This window comes from Heterodontus francisci, chromosome 10, assembly GCF_036365525.1.
Source record: "Heterodontus francisci isolate sHetFra1 chromosome 10, sHetFra1.hap1, whole genome shotgun sequence".
NCBI lineage: Eukaryota > Metazoa > Chordata > Chondrichthyes > Heterodontiformes > Heterodontidae > Heterodontus > Heterodontus francisci.
The window spans coordinates 89,767,296-89,792,008 of NC_090380.1; the positions used below are offsets into that span (position 1 = coordinate 89,767,296).

Consider the following 24,713-nt stretch of genomic DNA (forward strand, 5'->3'; position numbering starts at 1 on the left):
AAGTTAATTAATTTAAAATGCTAATCAACAGAACAAATCCAGTTATGTGAATCTTACTGTATATTTAGTTGTCTTTTTATATATAACAAACCTTTAGATATACATCACACTTCATTTCCTGTAGTCTTCAGATTTATTGTCTAATATAGATTTCTTTGCCAAAATATGAAACAAATCGTTAAGAAACAAAGATAGTTATTTACAAAAAAAAACTCTTCAGGAACAGAAAATGCCAGAGCTCTGAATTGACCATCTCAGAAACAAAGCTAGTGTTCTAATCTTAAAAACAATTTGCATTTTTACAGTGTTTTTAACATAGTATAATGTCACAAAGTGCCTCACAAGAGCATAATAAGATAAAAAAAATTGACACTAAGCCAAAGAAGGAGATATTGGAAGAGGTGACCAAAGGCTTGGTAAAACAGAGATTTTAAAGGAGAAAGGTGGAGAGATGTAGGGAGGAAGTTCCAGAACTTAAGCCCTCGACTTCTGAAGGCCCGGCCACCAGCAGCTGGGCTAAGAAAGTCAGGGAAGCACAAGAGACCAGAATTAGAGTTCTCTGAGGGTTGTAGGGCTAGAAGAGGTCACAAATATAGGGAGGAGGCAAGCCATGAAGGGAATTGACCACAAGGATGAGAATTTTTAATTTAAGGTGTCACTGGGCCTGGAGCCATTGTAGATTAGTGAGCACAGAAGTGAATATTGCAAGCTATGATACCAGCCCAGACAGCAATTAACCTTTGAATCACCTTATTTAACATCAGTTAAACTTTACAACTTGAAAGGAATGCACAGCTACAGTTCAGCAGTGGGCTTTTATATGATTTAACGATACTGTTGATATGAAATAGCATGTTCACTGATAGCGTGAGCCACAACATGGTAAATTTGCGAGCAATATATTTTTTAAAAGGTATATCTGGCATACACCGATGTCACACTTCATTAAATCTTAAAATGCTGAATACTTCTGAAGTGCTGCCTAAAACTAAAAATCATATTCTAATCTCTACAGTTCCCTAACCAAACAGCAATTGAACCATGATTGAATTGAGCTTGTATTTACTTAACATTATGACTTTGAAGATAGCCCCACCTTAGCAGAATAATAAATACACAGTGCATAGTGTAATATCTTGTCCTTATGCCATGAGTACCTGTTGGTTTAGCAAAGACAAGACAGGTTTCTCAGATTGAAAAGGTGCAGTGTTCACAAGCAAGCCCTGCTGTGACTGGGCCTAGCTGGTGATTCTATGTTTTTGCAGATTGAGGGATAGTTCAATACAGGTTTGCTATTGACCTGGTTATTTATTAACAACTGTTTGCTGTCCTGCTTTTTTTATTCCTAGAATTCCGCCTTGCACTTATTCAGCTCACGGTGTCACCCTTGAAAGCCAGTAACCTCAGCAAAGTCCGAACGCTGGTGAAGGAGGCAGCATTGAAGGGGGCAAAGGTTGTAGCGCTCCCTGTAAGTACAACAATCAGTACGAAGACAAAAAGCATCTGTTTTCATCTTGCTCGGTGTATAATTTAACCCTTCCCAGGTGAAGTTACCTTCAGACAAAGCAGCGTACTACTGAGAAAGCGTGGATTTGATTGGTGCGGAGTAGATTTGAAACAGAGATTGGGGATATTTCTTGTATTGCGGTGAATGTTTTGACTGGGCTACATGACAGGAGGCTGATCTTTTACATCGGGGGCAGGAAACCGAAGTGAGGACTGTTTCCGAGTACAAACCCGTTCCAAGAGGGGGAAACAGATTAGCATCACAATTTCCACAGGGGTGACCCATTAATTGACATGGAATTGGGTTTGCTGTCCAGTTAAAGGCTGTGGGGTCAGAAACGGAGGCATGTCAGAGGAAGTGTGGGTCTGATTTTAAACTCACCAAGGCAGTCCTTACTCGGGCTTCTTTTTGACAGAAGCAAGAAAGCTGCAGAGTTTCTCAAAGCCTTGGACAGTACTGGAGTTGAACCAGACGTCGCAGGAAAGTTGGAGGCCTGGCACCCAGGGCAGCACTGTCCCTCGGTTTTCAAATACAGACCTGGATGTCATGTTCAAGGCAAGGAGTGTAGCCAGAGGAGCGCCCCCCCCCCCAACCTAGACCAAGGTGGCATAGGTGGAGGTGACTGCCTTAGTGAGCAGTGGTGAGGAGGACATGGATCTAATGTAGGAAGAGGTTCAATAACCTCATACACTCTGGCAAGGTGAGGGCAACCCCCAACCCTCAGGACAGTCCTCTGGGTATTCACCCTCCAGCAGTCACACCAGCTGAGAAGCCTGAGGCTGCATGCTGCTCCTGAACATGGGAGGGATGTGTGCCCAGGGCACTCACTCACCTCAGAATGGCTGAAAGTCATAGTGCTGCTATCACCACTGAGACAGGCACCTTCTCATGAATAGGGGCACATGACAGTGAACACAGAGGACATTAGTGCCTTTCTCACTCTCTTTCGTCCTTGCAGGAGAAATGGGCTCACAATGCCTGTGAAAGGGCCCTGACAGGAGGAGGGGTGTCATTTTCCCACCACCTTACCCCAGTGGAGGAGACAGCGATGGAGTTAGCCAGAATAGCGGACAAGGAAGAAGTCGTACCTGATGAGATGGGAGCTCATGGTGGAGTTGGTGATTATAGAGGGCAGTGTCGTCATCACAGAAGTACAGTGCACTGCACCCCATCGGAAAGCATTTCACTCACTGAGTAACATTGGGTAGCCTCAGTACTGCAGAGGTCTCTACTCTCCTAGGCTGCCTCTCATGATCTCCTCTTTCCTCTCCCACAGGTGCATGTGTCCAACCAAAGGCACCCTCTCCCCCTCCCTCCATGGCCCCAGAGGAGTAGGAAGCATGAAGAAGCACCGTCATATCTTACGAGCACACCATCCACGAGTGCAGATACACTCTCCTCAATGGGTCCTCGCGTGCATGTGGCACGAGTGTGCAGGAGGAGGTGCCAGAGGCAGAGGGAATTGTGGTCGGTTCCCTTCGGAGGATGGAGGACAGGCACAGCCCTGCTCAGCTGGGTACAGATGCAGGACCTCCGGAGTTACTGGAAAGGAGGCTCTACCTTAAACAGCAGGAGGAGGTGTGCTCCCCGAGGCAGTGCAAGGTCTTGCAGAGAATGGAGGAGTCCATCCAGCTCGTACACCACAATGGCTCAAGGCTATGATTGTATGAGCTCCTTCATTGAGAGAGTGGGCAGCCTCTTGGAGAGCCATATGCGCCAGCACTCTGAGTGCATGCAGGAACTAGGAACGGATGTCCACAGTACGCACACTATCTAAGATGGAACAGTCAGTGACACTGGTGGCGCAGAGATCTTTGGAGTGGATGCTAGTTCTGCTCCGGTTGATGTGTTCTTCCAGGCATCCGGAGTGCCTAGCAATGGCTGAGGATGTCACAGTGGAGGATGAGGGTGCCATGGGGCACCCTCATTATCACTGGTCTCCTTGACACCGCCAAATGAACGACCATCTGTGCAGCAGGGCCCAGTGACAGAGGCTGCTCCTGCAAAGATGCAGGTGAAGCAGCCTCTGGTGATACCCCCATGGGCACCTCCACAATGAGGACAATTGCCTCATGCATCACAGCTGCAAGCCGAGATAAGTGAGCAGGCTGCCTCCATCTCTTCCGAAGCCACAAGTGGAGCACTGCAGAGGTCACTGCGTCACGCGGAGCACTGTATGGGTCACTGGAGTGTGTTCTTCCTATCTCTGTTGACTGTTATCATTTATATAGTGCAAAGAAAGGAAGACACTTTAAGCCACAAGTCTGAGGCTCTTTTTGTTGCTGGCGTGACAGGAAATGTGGTATGAGATGGTGAAGGAGATTACGGGTTCCTCCACGGTGAGGACAAAGCCCCGGGGCAGATGTGCTTCCTTCATTGGCGGTAAGTGATTAGATGTTTCAGGACGCGTCTTCAGTGGATGTGTTAGCACAGGTACCTCGGACTGTGTTCCAGGCCATGCCCTTCATCCTGATCAGAGGGGGCTCAGTTGAAATGTTTCTGAATTAAATGATACCCGGCATTCAAGGCATTCTGACATGACCTTCGTGCCCCACGCCCTGCCCGGCTACCTCTTTGTGTAGCTGGGGCAACTCTCTCTGTTCAGCATACTTTCCCACCACCTCCTCCTCCTGATCTCCGACCTCCTGCCTCTGCTCTACCACTGATGAGCTATCTGTCTCCAGGGCCTCACCATCCTCAAGGTCCACTCCTCTCTGAAGGGCCATGTTATGGAGAGCACAGCAGACCACCACAATGACCGAGACCCTTGAAGGAGGGTGTTAGAGTGCTGCCTGAATGGTTCAGGCACCGGAAGCTTATCTTGAGAAGCCTGATGGCCTGCTCAATGGTTGTCCTAGTAAGCAGATGCCATTGGTTATATTGTCTCTGCACTTCTGTCTGGGGCTGCCATAGACAGTCAGTAGCCATATCTTCAAGGATATCCTTTGTCCCCGAGGATCCATCCACAGACTTTGGAATGAAGAGCTGCGGTAGCCTGGACTGGTGGAAGATGAAGGACGCATGGCAGCTGGCAGGAAAGCGAGCGCATACGTGGAGGAAGCTCTTGTTTATTTCACAGACCAGTTGAACTTTCAGGGATTCGAAGCTCTTCCTATGATGAATCTATTTCGGCGTTCACTGGGTGTCTTGATGGCCACATGGGTAACAATCGATGATGCCCTGAACCTGGGGGAAATCCAGTGATGGCGGCAAAACCCACTGCCCTTTGTCACTGCAAGGCCATGCCTGTCGTGAAATCAATATACTATCCAGCTCTGGCAGAGAGGGCATCAGTGACCTGTGAGGTGCAGTGGTGTGCAGCTTTTGTGAGATGCCACTAATGTCTGCAGCTGATCCTTGGAAGGCGCCAGAAGAAAAGAATTGACTTTGACCGCTACTGGCAGGACATGGTGAGGTGCGAGGTTTTTGGTGATGAGGGCACAGATTTCTCTGACCATCTATCTAGATAGTTGCAGTCTCCTGCAACACTGGGTCTGGGTAATTTCCAGGTAGCTCCGTCTTCAGCAGTAGATCCTATGCTGAGGGTATAGCCTCCATTATCTTCCTGCTCCTCTTTCCTCTCCCTGCCCTCCTGCTGCTTGGGGTTCTGCCCTTCCTCATTGCCACTGGGCCTAGATCTGAAAGCCATGCCTCTATTGCCAGCTGCAGCCTTCTTTGTGCTCAGCTGATTTCCCAGTTCTCCTTGGCTGCCTAGCTCACTGCTGTTCTGCTCCTGCGATGTCAGGAAGTGAGGGCCCCTTGTACTGCCTGCACACTGACTGGCAAGGGCACCTGGTTCTAAAAAGCGAGGACCCCTCTACACCATTGACCTTTTTATGGGGCCCAGGTGATTCCCTGGGGCACCCATAACTGGCTCCCCACTCTGTACCCACCTCAGCTAGTCAGCCCCAGACTGCGTAAGCAAAACATGTGCCCCGTGAAAATTTAACAACCCCCTTTAACAAGCTAATAAGGACCACTTTAACTACTTTAATTGGGGTGGGGGGGGGGGGGCGGCAAGTGGGATCACTGTTCTGCCTTCCCCTTCTCCCCCCCCCCCCCCAACGGCCCTGGTGAACCTTGGCAGCACCAGGAATGGCACGCAAAACCGGCACACTGCCTGGCGCCGGTATTTTCCGGCCCTGTCTGCCTCCATTCCCGCCCCCAGTGTGACCTGAAAATTCAGCCCAGGGTGTTGGAGACAGGGATATTGGAGATGTTCAGAGTGCAGCTGTATGCGGTATTGGACAATTCGGGTTCTGGATGGGCATAGCCTTTCTCATCTTTGTTGTTTCTTATATGGAAATGGAGAATAGGAGGAAAAACTCTTTATTATGGGAAATATCTCTAGACAGTAAGTTAAAGGCATAATACAATCCAAGAATTCAAATTGTATTTGTAAACTGAGCTTTTCTTTTGTGCAAAATTAACATCATTCAGACTCTTCTATTATGATACAGCCTTCTAACATAGTCTTTTTTTCTGAAGTGTATTGCAGTAACCTTGAACAACATTCAGATAATGGTTGTTTCAAATATTGTGTATGTTGGTTTTTCTGAATATCTGCTTTTAAAGATTCTATGTATCTTAAATCACAGGAATGTTACAATTCTCCATATGGAACAAACTATTTCCCTGAGTATGCGGAAAAAATCCCAGGGGAATCAACCCAAGTATTATCAGAAGCAGCAAAGGAGCATGGGGTTTACCTTATTGGAGGTAAATATGGAACCTCTGTTGGGAAGTTTACAGCAGATTGCATGAAGAAACAAATGGGTTTAATGGCTGCATTTTATTGTATGAAGCAATTTCTTGCTCAATAACTACTGACTGGAACTTGGAAGCGTACTACTATTTACACATTAAAGCACATGGGGTAATGCTAACCTAATCTTCAATGGAAAGTAAAATCGAGCAGAGTGTAAAACAGGTCGTTCGTGTCCAGTTATATTATGGCTTTCATCAATGGGTGCAAAATGAGAAATAGTGACAATAGAATTTATATTCAGCTGCGAAATTCTAATAAGAACATAAGAAATAAGAGCAGGAGTTGGCCATTCAGCTCCTCAAGCCTGCCCTGCCATTCAATAAGATCATGGCTGATCTGTCCCAGGCCTCAACTCCTCTTCCGGGCCTGCTCCGCATAACCCTCGAATCCCCAAGATTTCAAAAATCTATCTGCCTCCTCCTCAAATACATTTAGTGACCGAGCCTCCACAACTCTCTGAGGTAGAGAATTCCAGAGATTCACCACCCTCTGAGAGAAGAACTTCCTTCACATCTCCGTTTTAAATGTGTGACCCCTTATTCTGTAACTATGTCCCCTAGTTCAAGATATATTCTTAACATCCACCCTGTCAGACCCCCTCAGAATCTTGTATGTTTCAATAAGATCACCTCTCATTCTTCTAAACTCCAGTGAATAAAGGCCTAACCTGTTTAGCTGTTCTTGATAAGACAACCCCTTCATCCCAGGCATCAGCTGAGGGAACCGTTTCTGAACTGCCTCCAATGCTAGTATATCCTTCCTTAAATATGGGGACCAAAACTGTCTGCAGTACTCCAGGTGTGGCCTCACCAACACCCTGTTCAGTTGTAACAAGACTTCCCTATTCTAAACTCTAATCCCCTAGCAATAAAGCCCAAAATTTCATTTGCCTTCCTAATTACTTGCTGCACCTGCATGCTTTTTGTGTTTCATGTACAAGAACACCCAGATCCCTCTGTACTGCAGTATTTTGTAGTCTTTCTCCATCTAAATAATAATCTGCCTTTTTATTCTTCCTACCAAAGTGGATGACCTCACACTTTTCCACATTGAACACCATCTGCCAAGTTTTTACCCACCCACTTAACCTATCTATATCCCTTTGCAGATCCTTTATGTCCTCATCGCAACATGCCTTCCCACCTATTTTTGTTTCGTCAGCAAATTTGGATACGCTACACTCTGTCCGTTCCTCCAAGTCATTAATATAGATAATCAATAGTTGAGGCCCTAGGACTGATCCTTGTGGCAGCCCACTAGTTATGGCTTTCCAACCTGAAAAAGACCAATTAATCCCGACTCTCTGCCTTCTGTGTGTTAGCCATAATGTGCACATCACAAATGGACACTGTTTTTATGACCGTGTCTACTGTAAAGCTGCCTTTGCTCTGCCTGTGTGACACATATACCAATATTTGTGTAATTTTTGACTATACTCCACATATCTATATCTCAAATATTACAGTAATAGAAGAGTCCATGTTTTCATATGGATCATTATGTCAAGTTGCCTGCATTGATGACACTCTTGCCACTGAAGTCAAGGTCCACTGCATAATTTGAGTGCACATTGTGGTTGACACTTTTTTTTCACCACAGTTCTGAGTGGGGCTGTAGTGGAGCTGCCATCTTTCAGATAAGACATTAAACCAAGTCTAGCAGCTCAAGTGGACGTGTAAGAATCTATGGCACTATTTGAAATAGAGCAGAGAGTTCTCCTGGTGTCCAACATCACCAAATAACTCCAGAATATCACACATTCTTTCACTTGTTGTCTGTGAGACACTAGCTGACAAAACAACAGTCATTGCATGGGCCGTGAAGTGTAAAGTGCTTTGGAATGTCTTGAGGATGTAAGTGCCTTATAAACACACACATTCTTCTTCACATTTTTAACCAGTGATAACTTTTTTTGTTATTTTATATTACAGGAAGATGTTGGGCAGCTTGTATTTGAAAGATTTGCAAGATTGTTTGGTAGAATTGAAAAGATGCAATGTGTTTGCCAGTACCTGAATGAAAATGATTGCTTGTGTTCTTGCAGGCTCTATTCCAGAGGAAGATGGTGGGAAGTTTTACAACACCTGTACAGTGTTTGCACCAAGTGGATCCATGTTGCTGAAGTACAGAAAGGTCTAAAATCTTTATTATTGGGCAGAGTGGGTAGTGCAGTAGATTAGGAGGACTTCTTTTTTACTTTAGTCTAAGCTGATGAGAGAAAGTTCTCCTTTCTCTCTAAGATCCAAAACAAAATGATGTTGAACAATTTCCACCTAGTTTTAATGGGATACCATGTTCTAGCACAAAACTGCCCGTAATTCTGCAGAAAGCTGGTCACAGTGCTGGCTCGTGTGAGAAAAATAAAATTAATACTTTTGAATGATGTAATTTTTCTCTCCTTGTAAATAATTTCTAATTTCATTTTGTCTTGAAACTTGTGCCCTGAAGGGGTGCTGGGGGCACGACTCAGTTCAGACTATCCCCTTTGATTGCCCTTCTACTTACAGGGAGACACCACTGCCTTAGCTATGCCTTTCCACTCAGCAAGGCTGAAATTGCAAGCTTGGTGTACCAGAAATTGAATCTGCATTCATCTTCATTTTCGGGTCTTGGTTTTAGTACTCTATCCGTGCCTTCACACCACTTAAAAAGATTCATGTTTATGTAGCAAGGGATGCTTTCCTAACATTATAGTTAGGGCATAATGCTGCAGACAATCGCACATTGGCTTTTTCCTGCATCTCCATCATGTCAATACAGACCAGGGAACAGAAAAATTTTCAGTCCTAAAGCACTGACTTTCCACACCTCAATGAGGACAACAGCTAAAATATGATAGGATCCAACAAAAAATAATCAAACTGACACGGTTAATCTTTTGCTGTTTATAAATAACGTGCTGAGGCAGGCGCAAAGATACTCTGGGGACAGTTCACCATTATTCAGACAGCTGCAACAGGCACTCACAGACTTAATTCTGGTCAACCCCCAAATTGATATTTTTTGAAAATACTTAGATTGAGAAACTCCTAGCACTGCATCTCAGCACAGGTATGTAGGAACTCCTAAACCAGGTACAAGCTCAGCCAGTTCTCTGGTCTGTCCCATTGCTTGAATCTACACTACAGGCAGATACATTCTGTGCTGCTGCTGAACATTTTCACTTCTTTCAAAGCAGTAGCAGAGCTCAAGTGTAATTCATTTGACGTGATTCTCTACACTGATACGAATAATCTTTTCAGCAAACAGTACTAACTGTCCTTGTTCAGAAAGGACTAGTGTGGTCAAACATTTATTGCCCAGAAAAGTTCACTCACCTCAGTGCCAAAGTGTTCTTTCCCAGTGCAGTAATTGAACAGTAAAGGTAAGGTTTGAGGTGAAGTTAGAACTTAAAAAGCAGCTTAATAGCAATGATCATTGTGGTGCTAGCCCACAATTTACTAGATTTATCAACTTCAGTTTCAGAATTTATCGTGCTGGGATTTGAACTCAGCCTCAGGGTTGCTAGTCCAATACCATAACGACTCTGGTGTCTGCTTCAAGTGAGGGTTGTGTTCAGGTATTTATTTGATGCTCTTTGAATGCAACTGATATACTGGACAGAGTGGATAGTACATTTAGTATTCAAGCACATTGTGGGTACTGTATTGGCATTACAGGTTAATATTTAAAACCTCCCTGTTCTTCATACTGGAAATAGGGTTGAATAATTCGGATCCCAATTTTCAACACCAAGTTCAATAGAGAATTGTAGTCAGGCGAGTACAGAATCATCTGTCTCCTGCTCATGCCTACATTCATGTCTACCTTAAAGATTTTTTGGGACAGTATGATACATTTAGTGCTTTTAACTGTATTATGTACCACAGCTATAATTGTTTTGTATTGGTACATTCCAGATCCCGGGTGAATAAACCTTGACAAACATAGTTTAACGCAACTGCTGCAAGTTTACATTTGCAAGAATGGTGACCATGAACTGTATAAATAATTGTGGATTGTCATTAAGCTTAACTGTATTCTTTATTAGTCCCTTATTTTTTTTTTTTGAGTTTTAACCATTTTCCAGCTAATAACTGATATTTACTGATTTTTGTTCAAATGTACCTACTTTTTTTAGTGTCAAGTTTCCTCCCCCCCCCCCCCCCCCCCCCCCTCCATTTTCTTGACGTAAAAAAACCCAAAAGAACCTAGTTGTTTTAAGTCAGCAATAAAAAAACAACTGATCCTTGGTTAATAGTCAGACATTTAGCACCTGAATCCAAACATATATCCCAGAAGTAAAAGAAACTTATGTGTGGCATGCACTGTTGGACACAGCATCTTAAACATCCATCTTCAATGTCACATCTATTTGATATTACTTTCTACTGAAACTGTTTTTATGAGACCAAAAGTCATGTGTACAGATCACTTTCAGCAGTCAAAAACATTTATTGAGTTTTGTTTTTGGTGAATTTGCTTGGTGATTTTATTTTGCGTTGTTTTAAAATTTACCTTTGAAAAATGTTAAAATAATTTAGGATGTTTTCATTGATGTAGAGTAGGACCAAGCTCAATATATATTCTAGGAAACGAAAGAACCATGTTGGAAATCCACCAGGTTATGAGATGGTTTAGATCAACAGGAGCTGCACTTTCTGTTAAAGTCAGAAGCACGGTCAATATGGAGATCTGCAACCGTCTAATCTACAAGCAGTTTAACTGAGACTACATATCATTTTTCAGACAGATGGTGGGCAGAATTGAGTGCCAAAAAGCTGAAGTGAAAGCTTTGTGTGGTACACTACCATATAAAAGCACTTTAACTTTTGGATTAATGTTTGGATTTTAAAATGGCTACAATGTGTGCTTGCTGACTGCCCGTGTTTACATAGTTCAAACTAGTTCTCTTATGCCAATGACAGAATTGTAGACCCACATTTGGATCTTGGTTTCCCATGATCGAAAGTACAGGAATGCCAATGTAGAACTGCCTTTATATAAAAGTAAAATACTGCAGATGCTGAAAATCTGAAATAAAAACATAAAGTGCTGGAAATACTCAGCAGGTCAGGCAGCATCTGTGGAGGGAGAAGCAGAGTTAACGTTACAGGTCTGTGACCTTTCATCAGAACTGAAATGTTAACTCTGCTTCTCTCTCCACAGATGCTGCCTGACCTGCTGAGTATTTCTAGCACTTTCTGTTGAACTGCCTTTGCCTGTCTGAGATTTGGCAATGCTTACACAATCAGATGAGAAGTGATTCACTATTTAACATCTTAACCTAAGTCCGACAACCTTGTTAAAGATCACTAACTGCCTGTGTTGTGTGTTTCAACCAGACTCACTTGTTTGATATTGATGTACCTGGGAAAATTTGTTTCCGGGAATCTGAGACACTTTCTCCTGGCAACAAATTATGCACCTTTGATACTTGTAAGTAAAAACAAGACTTTCAAATGCGCGAGCACTAGTACATAAACAAGTCTTTGTTTTTAAAATAGACACTGTATCATGTGGGCTGCAGTTGCTTGGTGTAAGATGCAGGTGAATACCTATTATTTTTCACATAGGGGATTTTCAATTAGATTATTGGGGTAGAACACTCTGAGCACAGGCCGGTCTCCAGTAAAGAAAAAGGAAAATTGGCCATGAGTAAATCAGAACGCATGCATACTTGTTACAGAGGGCATTGGCAGATACCAATGTCGCTCTTGTTAGTCTACTGTCCACCTTGTCAGTCAAGAAATCATGCAAGGATGTGGGAGATTTAAGGTCATTGTTTTAAAAGCAGGGATATGTACATGGTAAATTAAGCTTTTTAATTGCACAACTGGGTTTTCCAATTTAAGCTTTATTTTATCTATCTATAGATATGCTACTGATTAGCTGTAGACATTAAGAGGGAACATTTCATAATTCCCTTTTAATTCCTTTTATCAACAATGGATTGTGATTCTTGTTGAATGTCTGCATTTTCTGCAAATTAAAATAAACCCCAGTAAACTTGCAACATTGTGACAGTTGTGCCATCCTCGTTCCTCTTTCACTTTCCCCATCCAAAAATAATAGAAATTCCAGCACGCTGGGGATAAGATACCATTGCAGAGCAGGATTCCAGATGTGCTCAGGGATCACACAACGTTGAATATCATTGCTCAGATAAAACCAGCCTCGACAGAACAGTATCTGAGAGCAGTAATCAGATCCTGGGAAATGTACGACAATGGTCTGGAGTTATTTGCCCACTGGTTTATTTTTCCCCCCTTACACCCACTTCTCTTTGGTAAAGCATGCATACTGCATTCTACAGTTTCCCTAGAAGGTTTGAAAGAGACGAGGAACTTGCTGTATGGGCAATTATATGTATGAATGTATGTTCTACTACTTGATGATATGCATATACACGTACACACAGGGTATTTATAAAGTACTTGTGCAGCTTTAAACTTTAATAACTGGATGTGAACATGATAGAAACAAATTGTAAAGGCATACGAAAGCATAATTCATAAAGTTTTTTTTTAATAATGCAGTTGCTGTGTTAATATTTTTTCATTTTATTTCAGATGCTGAAACTGATTGGACATGGTGACAGTAGAAGAAAAGGTGAACTGTGTGTTATGATTAGCAGAAATGAAGTCCATGACAGCATTAAAAATGTTATGAATTATGCATTCAATGCCATCTATAGTTTGCTTCTATCATGTGCGCATCCAAAGTTATTACAGTTGCACAATGACTTATAAACACTGTGTATATGTGTGTGTGTATATACACATATCCACGTATATACATTCTAAATCAAAAATTCTTCATACCTTAAGTCATTAATTATCTTAATATCTCTTCTTTACAGCTTACTGCAAGGTGGGGATTGGGATCTGTTATGATATGAGGTTTGCAGAACTTGCTCAAATTTACACAAAAAGAGGTAAGTAAATTGACTAATAATATTGTAGAATGAAGGAGGTATTATTTGTGTCCAAGTGCTCACTTCTTCAGTACAGTGCAGTGCTGCAATGTCCAAGGTGTTGTCTTTTGGATGAAATGTTAAATTGAGGCCCTGTCTGTCCTCTTGGATGTAAGAGATACCATCGCATGATTAAGAAGAACAGAAGAGTGTCTGGTTTCCTGATCAGCATTTATCCCTCAATCAACATCCCTAAAGCAGATTATCTGGTCATTTCTGTCATTGCTGTTTGTGGGTCCGTGCTGTTATGGAAGCATTTTGATTTTTAAAATATCTTTGTGAGGACTTGTGCTTTAAAATTGCGGAAATGGATTCCTTTGGAGGACTGAAGTGATTCCATAGACTTTGGACTTTGTTTTTTTTTAAAGGTCACTGGAAGGACTTTGGGACTTTGTTTAAAAACACTTACTGGAAGTCACATGTCTTCAGCTAAGTAAACAGCAGGCGCCTTCTGACTATGGGAGTTGTTTACAGAGAAGTGACATGTCAAGATTTATGGTGGTCAAGAGTTGGTTTTGGTTTGGATATGGTTTTGAGGCAGTTGGGTTTGCAGTCTGCTGAGAGAAACACCCAGCTCATCCTTTCTTCACCTCTCTGAGAAACTGAGAATCCAGTATGTGATAGCTGAAACCCCTGATGTCACATTTATCCTAGAAAGCCTGCCAGACTAATCCTTGATGTCGCCTGAAGAAAACTGCTCCAAAAAGATCCCAGTGACAGCCATCTACATGTATTTGTGATGTCAGAAAAGGGACAACTGGTATCATTCCATATTTTATCCTTTTCCTTCAAGATGTTTTCATAAGATTAGGAATGGTGGTAAAAGAGGTGGGGGGGTGGCATTGTTAGTTAGAAATAGTGTAACAACTGCTGAAAGAATTTTCGAGGAGGATCTGCCGACTGAGGCACTGTGGGTTGAGGTCAGGAACAGGAAAGGAGCAGTCACCTTGATGGGAGTTTTCTATCGGCCCCCCAATAGCAGCAGGGAGGTGGAAGAGCAGATTGGGAAACAGATTTTGGAAAGGAGCAGAAGTCACAGGGTAGTAATTATGGGGGATTTCAACTTCCCAAATATTGATTGGCAACTCTTTAGATCGAATAGTTTGGATGGGGTAGTGTTTGTGCAGTATGTCCAGGAAGCTTTTCTGACTCAGTATGTAGACTGCCCGACCAGAGGGGAGGCAATATTGGATTTGGTACTAGGTAATGAACCAGGGCAAGTGATAGAGCTGTTGGTGGGCGAGCACTTTGGAGATAGTGATCACAATTCTGTAGCATTCACTGTGGTAATGGAGAGGGATAGGTATGTGCAACAGGGCAAGGTTTACAATTGGGGGAAGGGTAGATATGATGCTGTCAGGCAGGAACTGAGGAGCATAAGTTGGGAGCATATGCTGGCAGGGAAGGGCACGGTCGAAATGTGGAACTTTTTCAAGGAGCAGATAGTAGGGGCCATTGATAAGCATGTCCCTGTCAGACAGGGAAGGGATGGTCATGTGAGGGAACCGTGGTTGACAAGAGAGGTTGAGAGTCTTGTTAGGAAGAAGAAGGATGCGTATATAAGGTTGAGGAAAAAGGGCACAGGCATAGCTCTGGAGGGATACAAGATGGCCAGGAAGGATCTGAAGAAAGGGATTAGGAGAGCTAAGAGAGGGCATGAAAAATGCTTGGCGGGTAGGATAAAAGAAAACCCCAAGGCCTTTTACGCGTATGTCAGAAATATGAGGATGACTAGGGGGACCGTAGGTCCGGTCAAGGACAATAGCGGGAGACTGTGTGTTGAGCCGGAAGAGATAAGTGAGGTTTTGAATGAGTACTTCTCTTCGGTATTTACGAATGAGAAGGGGTGTATTACTGAAGAGGACGGTGTGAAACAGACTGGTAAGCTCGAGGAAGTGCTCGTTAGGAGGGAAGATGTGTTGGGGTTTTTGAATAACTTGAAGATAGACAAGTCTCCCGGGCCTGACGGGGTATATCCAAGGATGTTATGGGAAGCAAGGGATGAAATTGCAGAGCCGCTGGCAATGATCTTTTCATCTTCTCTGTTGACGGGGGTGGTACCAGGTGATTGGAGGGTGGCAAATGTTGTGCCCCTGTTCAAGAAAGGGAATAGGAACAACCCTGGGAATTACAGGCCAGTTAGTCTTACTTCGGTGGTAGGCAAGTTGATGGAAAAGGTGCTGAGGGATAGGATTTCTGAGCATCTGGAAAGACACTGCTTGATTCGGGACAGTCAGCACGGTTTTGTGAGGGGTAGGTCTTGCCTCACAAGCCTGATTGAATTCTTTGAGCAGGTGACCAAGCAAGTGGATGAGGGTAAACCAGTGGATGTGGTGTACATGGATTTTAGTAAGGCATTTGATAAGGTCCCCCATGGTAGACTTATGGAGAAAGTCAGGAGGCATGGGATAGTGGGGAATGTGGCCATTTGGATTAAGAATTGGCTAACTGATAGAAGGCAGAGAGTGGTCTTAGATGGTAAATACTCAGCCTGGAGCCCAGTTACCAGTGGCGTGCCACAGGGATCAGTTCTGGGTCCTCTCCTGTTTGTGATTTTTATTAACGACTTGGATGAGGAAGTCGAAGGGTGGGTCAGTAAATTTGCAGATGATACAAAGGTTGGTGGAGTTGTGGATACCGAGGAGGGCTATTGTCGTCTGCAAAGGGACTTGGATAGGTTGCAGTGCTGGGCTGAAAAGTGGCAGATGGAGTTTAACCCTGAAAAGTGTGAGGTCGTCCATTTTGGAAGGACAAACACGAATGCAAAATACTGGGTTAACGGTAGGGTTCTTGGGCATGTGGAGGAGCAGAGAGACCTTGGGGTCTATGTGCATAGATCGTTGAAAGTTGCAACTCAAGTGGATAGGGCTGTGAAGAAGGCATATGGGGTGTTAGCGTTCATTAGCAGAGGGATTGAATTTAAGAGCCGTGAGGTGATGATGCAGCTGTACAGGACCTTGGTAAGGCCTCATTTGGAGTACTGTGTGCAGTTCTGGTCGCCTCATTTTAGGAAGGATGTGGAAGCCTTGGAGAGGGTGCAGAGGAGATTTACCAGGATGTTGCCTGGAATGGAGAATAAGTCTTACGAGGAAAGGCTGAACATTCTAGGCCTCTTCTCATTAGAACGGAGAAGGATGAGGGGTGACATGATAGAGGTTTATAAGATGATCAGGGGAATAGATAGGGTAGACAGTCAGAAACTTTTTCCCCGGGTGGAGCAAAGCGTTACAAGGGGTCATAAATTTAAGGTGAAGGGTGGGAGATATAAGGGGGATGTCAGGGGAAGGTTCTTTACCCAGAGAGTGGTCGGGGCATGGAATGCCTTGCCTGGGGAAGTTGTTGAGTCAGAAACTTTAGGGACTTTCAAACGGCTTTTAGATAGGTATATGGATAAAGGAGAATGATGGGGTATAGATTAAATTGTCCTTGACAGAGGACAAAGGATCGGCACAACATCGTGGGCCGAAGGGCCTGTTCTGTGCTGTATTTTTCTATGTTCTATGTTCTAATTAACAAGTATTTGGTCAGAGTATTTTTTGTCTTTTTTTGTAAAGCGATCTCTGTAGAGAAAAGCTCTTCATTTTTTTCTTAAACTGGTGTGTGAGAGTGTTGGGCTAAGTTAGAAGGGAACTTTTATATTTCAGTCTGTGTGTTAATGCTTTTCATCTTTTCGGAATAAGTCTTGTTTGATAATAAATGGATAATTTTGGTGTTTATTAAAGAAACCTGTTTGTGGGATTTTATTCTGAAACAAAAATAGAGTTTATAATTGACCAGATCAGTAACTGGGTAAACATTTAAATATATGTTTTGACCTGTGGAGAAGTGGAATTAGAGAAAGATAGTGCACTCCTCCCGCCTCAGTCTTAACATATAACTGGGGGCTCTGTGCGGGATAACCCAAAGCTGACGACGTGCATCTGTAAGTGGGGTAATAATAATTGAAAAGGGAAAAGGTTTCTTGTGCATTAGAGTAAGGTTTACAGTACTGGAATGGATTTGTCAGATGCTACAACCTTTCTTGGGAGGGAGGACCTATCCCTGAGTGATTTGGAAAACTTCCAAGGCTAGGCTAAAAGAATTAGTAGAAAAGTTGGAGTTAAAGTTAAGAAAGCTGACATAATTGAGGTAATAGCACAACATTTGAAATTGGAAGAAGGAAAAAGCAATTCAAATGATAATTCAGTTGAATTAGCTAGAATTCAGTTACAGATGAAGCAATTGAACAGGAAGGAGAATTGGAAACGTAAAAACTTGAGCTTGAACAGGAAAAAGAAACGAAAAAACTTGAACTACAACTTCAAAAGGAAGAAGAGAGGCAGGAGAGAGAAAAAGAAGAACGGGAGCAAGAAAGGGTATTCGAATTAAAGCCAGAACTAAAAAAACAGGGTGGCCTTGACCGCGATCAAAATTTTGGTGAGGAAAGAACTGACTCCATCCCAGGATCCAGGGGAGAGCTGTTAAACTTGTGCAGGTCCTCCCGAAGCTTGAGGAAAGGGACTTAGAGGCATTTTTAACTTATTTTGAAAAGATAGCTAGACAGATGAAGTGGCCGAAGGAAAGCTGAACACTGCTTATGTAAAGCAGGTTGATGGGCAGAGCTCATGAAGTTTATGCCATGTTTTCTGAGGAGGTTTCTGCAGATTGAGATGGCAAAAAAGGCTATTCTGGCTGCTTATGAGTTAGTCCCTGAGCTTACAGGCAGAAATTTCGGAACCTTCAGAAATAGCTCGGGCAGTCTTGTATAGAATTTGAGAGGGTAAAGCAAATCAACTTTGATCATTGGATGTGGGCACTAAAGATAGAGGCCACGTAGAGAAATAATTCTTCTGGAAGAATTTAAAAATTCACTCCCTGCATTAGTAAGAACCCATGTAGAGAACCAGAAGGTTTCAACAAGCCAGACAGGCAGCTGAGATCACTGATGATTGCAATCTCTGCAGACAAAGTCTCTTTGTGTGTGTGTGTTTTGTGTGTGTATGTGTTGTGTGTGTGTGTGTGTGTGTGTGTGTGTGTGTGTGTGTGTGTGGTGTGTTGGGCTAAGTTAGAGGTAAACTTTTTTATATTTCAATCTGTGTGTTAATACTTTTCATCTTTACTGAATATGTTGTGTTTCATAATAAATTGATAATTTTGTTGTTTTGTGAAATAAACCTAGTTGGTGGATTTTATTCTGAAATAAAAATAGAGTTTATAATTAGCCATATTGGTAACCGGCTACACCTTTAATTATATGTTGTGACATGTGGAGAAGTGGAACTAGAGAAAGACAGTGCACGCCTTCTGCCTCGGTCATAACATTGTGTGTAAAGCCCTGAGCTGTTGATGCTATGGAATCCATCCATTTACATGCAGGGCAGATGTCACAGACAACTGTTCAGACTGATGCCTGTATTCATGCATTTAAAATGTCTCTGTCATCAGGAGCAGTGTTTGGCTTCCTGCCCAAGGCAGCATTTGCACTTCCATCTGGAGGTATGGGGGAATGCCAGCTGCTTGTCCTGCTCTTTGAGCTAGGTATGGGTAGGGCACTGAGCTAAGAAGTGGTGGACAAAGCCCCTGTGGCTGTTTCTCCATCACTATTGCTGAATCTAGTGGTGTTTCTCTTTCCCCTCTTTGGTGTCTGTCAGATATTCTGTTTGTTAAGGAGAATAAAGACATTAAAATTGGATTTCTTTCTTTCAAAACTAATGTGGGACAGATATGATTTTAAAAATAAATTAGAAAATGCCTCATTTTTGTGTGCTCCGCAGGCTGCCAACTTCTAGTTTATCCAGGAGCCTTTAACATGACAACAGGACCAGCCCACTGGGAACTCCTACAAAGGGCGAGGTGAGTAGGGAAGGTATTCTGGGTGGTCTACAAAAGCGAATACAGTTGGTCATTTCATTTTAAGCAAGCATTGAAACAATAGTAAATCTTTCTCAAGTCTTAAGATTAGTGTGGAGGCAGCAGATTATGGTAACAGTTTAAGTGAAGACTCATTTAATAGCAGTGTTCAACGCAGTGTAAAACAACCAGTCCAACAAAATTATTAGTGTGTTGATATTGTACTTCATTTGAAGATCATATTGTTCAAACTCTGCAAAAGTATCCCTCGTTAAATGAGAATGGCAGATTTACATGATCCCATGTTGGAGTTGTAGTTTGGTTACATTCGGTATAAATAATTTTTTATAAAACTGCAAACACTGGAAAACTGAATTCAAAACAGAAAATGTTGGAAACGCGGAAGGTTCAACATCTGTAAAGCAGAAGAACAGATTAACCGTTAGAATATAGATACTGTCGGAACTGGAAACTGAAAGATCAGAGAACTTCTTAACAGGGTTGAATGAAACAAAGGAGGGGAGAGAACAACATTGTCAGGAATGTTGACTATTGCCACAAAATATGGGGTAAATAATCAGCAAGCAACTAAACTTGTTCTCAGCCTGAGCAGTGAAGAATCCCATTAGAATGGACAGTATTGATAAATTCAAGAGATAATTAGATGTGATTCTGGGGAGAGAAGGGACTGAAGGATGTGCTAAGAAGATGGCTAAGTGGAGTTGCGATCTATGAAAAAGGAGTGGTCTTGTTAAGTCGACTGGCATTTAAAAAAAATTTGTTCTTCAGAAGGTGACACTGGCAAGGCCACATTTATTGCCCATCTCTAGTTGCCCCGAGAAGCTGATGCTGTGACTTCTTGGGCCACTGCAACCTTTGTGGTGTCAATACTCCCGCAAAAGGTGTTTTGTGGGGAATTCCAAGATATTGCCCCAGCAATGATGAAGGATTGGAAATGTACATCCATGTCACTATGCTGTGTGACTTGAAGGTGTTGATGTTCCCATAACATTGCTGCTTTTGCTTTTCTCGGTGGAAGAAGTCACAAGGGAGGCAAGGTGCTGTTCTTGACATTTATTTCTTTTGTATAGATCTCAGACCAGTTAATTAAAACCGTATGACCAGTTTTCTACATTTATTGACATTGAAATTCCATTCGGGTCCTGGGCAAACTGGGATGGATAACTGCTCAACAACCGGAAACAGCCAGAATATTGCCTGTGTTTTCCTAATGCCATTTTCCAGGAAGGGGAATCCATAGATGTCTCTTCATTCTCCACCACCACCCTCCATCAGGTGGGTGTGTCTGGGGGAGTTTCCAAGAATTCCATCCACTATACCTTTGTAAGGCCTCAGCAGAACTAATGCCAGCTGAAAAGATCCTGCAGCATGTGGTTGTCAGTCCTGGGGGTGAAGTGGGGGAGAAATTGATCACTCTTGATGGCTTCACTCACTCCTATTAGAGTTGATGAGTACTGCTGGACCCCTCATTGGCCTGTCCTTGGAGCAGCGCTATGCTAGTTTGATCTTCCTTTGTGGCTCAGTGGGGTGGACTCTGCTGATGTACCTTCTTTGTGCAATGCCCCCACCTCATATATGCTAGTCATAAATTTTGAATGGGGTCTGCACCAGTCCAGTCGGACGGACTTGGGTCTGCTCGCCGATCTTCCACCAGCAGGTATTTTGGAGCCATTATTTTTACAGTACATGTAGTTTAATACCATTAATAAATCTACATTATTATATAGGATTTTTTTAAATGTTGAAATGAGCTGTAAAGAAGAAATACAAAATGAAAGTATATTTGTTATATTGCCCTTTCATCTGTTTGCAGGGCTCTTGATAATCAGGTGTATGTAGCAGCAGTATCACCTGCACGAAATGAGAATAATTCCTACGTGGCATGGGGTCATAGCAGTGTAGTAAACCCATGGTATGTATTTCACAATATAATTACAGATGAAGAAAGTCATTTGGTCCATTTCAGCTCATCCATCCAGAAGTTACCTCTCACTGCAGCATCCAGTTTGTTTCTTACATGATTTCAGAGTTTTTTTTCTGTTGCTCTTTTCCTGAAGTTCATTCCACATATTCATCACTCTTTGTGCAAAGTAAAACTTCCTGACTTCAGTCTCACATTTGCCTTTTAATAATTTGTACTTGTATCCTTTTGTCCTAATCTTGCAATTCAGTTTAAAGTAATTTTCTGGATTTATCTTTTCCATACCATTGACTATCTTGTATACCTTTATAAAAATCATCTGTGAAATGCTTCTTCCTTCAATGCTGAAAAGCCCAAATGCCTCCAGTTATTCTTTGTTACTCAGACTGCTAATACTAGGGAATAGTCCCTTCCTCTGCACTTCCCCCAGTATTTGAATGTCTTCTTTAGGTCTTGGTAACTGGAATTGGACACAATAGTCAAAATCTGACCAGATTGCCATGTTTTGAGCGGGACTTCCTCAGACATGTATTCTACCATTTTTGGTATATAGTTCAGCATTTTATTGGGTTTGTTGATTGCCACTTATTATTTGGATACCTTCAGTTTTGAATCTACCAAAACTCCCAAGTCTCTTTCAATTTCACCGTTGGCTATTTCAACACCATTTATGGAGTACATGTGCCACAAAGTTTTCTTTCCAGTGTCTGTCTTTCACAGTTCCCAAGATTTATCCTGAATTCCCATAGCTTTGAGCTTTCATTTTACTTGATATTGAAATTACCCCTTCTAGCTCACCATCTGGAGATGCAAGACAGCAACCAGCTGTGACTCCTTTTGTTTTCCTTTCCCTCCCTACCCCCATCACAACCTCATCATCATGGCTCAGATTAGGAACTAAACAGCACAAGACCATTTCTTTATAACAACTTTGATTAGAATAGTAACAAGAATATTAAAGTCATGAGTATTTGAATGGTTTTACCCACTGCGCAATTGGAAGTTGTTATGACCAGGTGAGGAACGGGTCTCAGGCTCCCCTTTCGCTCCTTCTCTGGTTTGATCGCAACAGGGTTTCTCCTTGCTTAACACAGTGATTGAACTTACCACCTCAGTGAGCACTTGCTCCTGTTCCTCTAATATAATTGCAAATGAGTCAATCAGCCAGGTTTTCTTGAGTTTAAACAAGAAAGATGCAAGTTTATTATCCTTATCACTCTAAACCAGTTAAAATTCCTAAAGTACGGTATGCATCCATTGCCCACATTCACACACACACACACACATACACATAGTTTACAGAGGTAAAAACAGAGATGGGAGGTTGGATTAGAGTCCATAATAAATGGAATTTAAATACTGAATCTCAGTCCAAGAGTTCTTAGTTGAAATTGTAGTCCTGAACTCATCGCTGGGCCATGTGCATGGTTTGGGCTTGCTTCTCAGGTTCTGGAAGGCAGAAGAGGGGCTTTATTCTTGTCCTCTAGTTGCTGGCTGTGTTGGTCTGTAGGTTTGAGGCATAAGTAGTTGCAGCCAAGGCTTCTCTGGGTCTTTACTGGAGAGAGGAAGAGAGAGAGCTGTTCCCTTGATGGGTCTCAGTTACTGTCTGCTTTGAGTCACAACTCATAATCTCCCAGAGTTGCACAAGCAGTCACATGGCATTACCACCTTTGTGCTTTAATGAGGTTCTTCCAGAATTTTCTCCAAAATTCAAGGCTCTCCCCTCAGGCTGCCCAAACATACTTGGTGGGATGTTGATGCTTTCAAAGTCAATGGGTGTCAATGGCTCTTGATGACCACATTGACGAGGTTATCTCAGGTAATTGAATCAGAGAGCACCCTTTGACTCAGCCTAGCCAGAACAATCATGTTTGTCTCCAGTCTAATCCTTTGGTGTTTCACATGCAAATATTCTTGGCCATCTTGGCTGCTAGCTGTTCTTTTTAAAGAGTTATTTGTAACAATTTCAAGTAAAAGTATCGGGCAAAGTTCCACTCAATTAAATTAGTATTTTCCATTTGGCATGTGGGGTTTTCATAACAAAGTCCAAGAGATTTTTTGTTGTTGTTCCCTTTCAAAATATTACTTTAGAGAAAAGATTTTCCTTACTAAGCACTTATTTAATCAGACATTCTTTCATATGCATCTGTTTCTTGTCTTTCCAGGGGTGAAGTTCTAACCAAAGCTGGTTCTGATGAGACTATTGTATATGCAGATATAGGTGAGATTCTTGAGCCTTATGACAACTGCTGAAAAGTTTACCTCATATCTGATTGTTAATTAAGTACGAGAGAAAATTTTCCCCCTCCTTTACTGCTTTTCTTACCTGATTCCTCATATAGGTGATATGTTCATATTGTTACCAGTACTTTTCTTGAGTTTGATGTGGAAAAATGGACCAGTTTGATCCTCCTTTTCATTCTCTTGCTTGTTCATTCCCTTCCTGGTCTCTGGTGGATGGTCACCCTAGTGATCAGGCTTAGATGGGATTTTAATGTTTTGTTTCTTTAGTCTCCTTGTTTACACTTGTTAGAAATACATTCAGAAAGTTGCTTTAATTATTTCTAACTATTCATTTGTCAGATGAAACAAATGCTTCTTGGAACAAAATATAGAGCCATAGAGTTATACAGCACAGAAACAGGCCCTTCGGCCCATCATGTCTGTGCTGGCCATCAAGCACCTAACTAATCTAAACCCATTTTCCAGCACTTGGCCCGTAGGCTTATATGCCATGGTGTTTCAAGTGCTCATCTAAATACTTCTTAAATGTTGTGAGGGTTCTTGCCTCTACCACCCCTTCAGGCAGTGTGTTTCAGATTCCAACCACCCTCTGGGTGAAAAGTTTTTTCCTCAAATCCCCTCTAAACCTCCTGCCCCTTATCTTAAATCTATGCCCCCTGGTTATTGACCCCACCGCTATGGGAAATAGTTTCTTCCTATCTAGCCAATGCTCCTCATAATTATGTATACCTCAATCATATCTCCCCTCAGCCTTCTCAGCTCTAAGGAAAACAACCCTAGCCTTTTCAGCATAGCTGAAATGCTCCAGCTCAGGCAACATCCTGGTGAATCTCCTCTGTAGCCTCTCCAGTGCAATCACATCCTTCCTATAGTGTGGTGCCCAGAACTGTACACAGTACTCCAGCTGTGGCCTAACTAGCGTTTTATACAGCTCCATCATAACCTCCCTGCTCTTATATTCTATGCCTCAGCTAATAAAGGCATCTATCCCATATGCCTTCCCACCACCTTTCTACCTGTGCTGCTGTCTTCAGTGATCTATGGACAAGTACACCAAGGTCCCTCGAACCCTCTATATTTCCTAGGGTCCTACCATCCATTGTATATTCTCTTGCCTTGTTAGTCCTCCCAAAATGCATCACCTCACATTTCTCAGGATTAAATTCCATTTGCCACTGCTCTGCCAATCTTACCAGCCCACCTACATCATCCTGTAATCTAAGGCTTTCCTCCTCACTATTTACGACACCACCAGTTTTCGTGTCATCTGCGAACTTACTGATCATACCTCCTATCTTTTTCTTTCTTTCTTTTTTCTTTCTTTTGGGCCTCCTTATCTCGAGAGACAATGGATACGCGCCTGGAGGTGGTCAGTGGTTTGTGAAGCAGCGCCTGGAGTGGCTATATACCTCCTATAGTCAAGTCTAAATCACTAATGTACACTACAAACAGCACAGGTCCCAGCACC

The 24,713-nt window shown here is 42.6% G+C and overlaps 1 protein-coding gene across 4 annotated transcripts in view; it reads left to right on the forward strand.

Annotated features, from left to right (window-relative positions):
- The window catches only part of nit2 (nitrilase family, member 2), a 40,404-nt gene that overhangs the window by 10,298 nt on the left and 5,393 nt on the right, over nucleotides 1-24,713 (forward strand). For 3 of the 4 annotated variants that reach the window (XM_068041020.1, XM_068041019.1, XM_068041021.1), the window contains 8 exons: nucleotides 1,350-1,468; nucleotides 6,106-6,226; nucleotides 8,320-8,408; nucleotides 11,600-11,693; nucleotides 13,117-13,191; nucleotides 18,984-19,062; nucleotides 20,894-20,992; nucleotides 23,167-23,222. In XM_068041020.1, the coding sequence (XP_067897121.1) occupies nucleotides 1,350-1,468; nucleotides 6,106-6,226; nucleotides 8,320-8,408; nucleotides 11,600-11,693; nucleotides 13,117-13,191; nucleotides 18,984-19,062; nucleotides 20,894-20,992; nucleotides 23,167-23,222 (732 nt within the window). Of the gene's footprint in view, nucleotides 1-1,349; nucleotides 1,469-6,105; nucleotides 6,227-8,319; nucleotides 8,409-11,599; nucleotides 11,694-12,826; nucleotides 12,867-13,116; nucleotides 13,192-18,983; nucleotides 19,063-20,893; nucleotides 20,993-23,166; nucleotides 23,223-24,713 lie in introns of all 4 variants that reach the window. The other variant, XM_068041022.1, reaches the window with a different exon arrangement.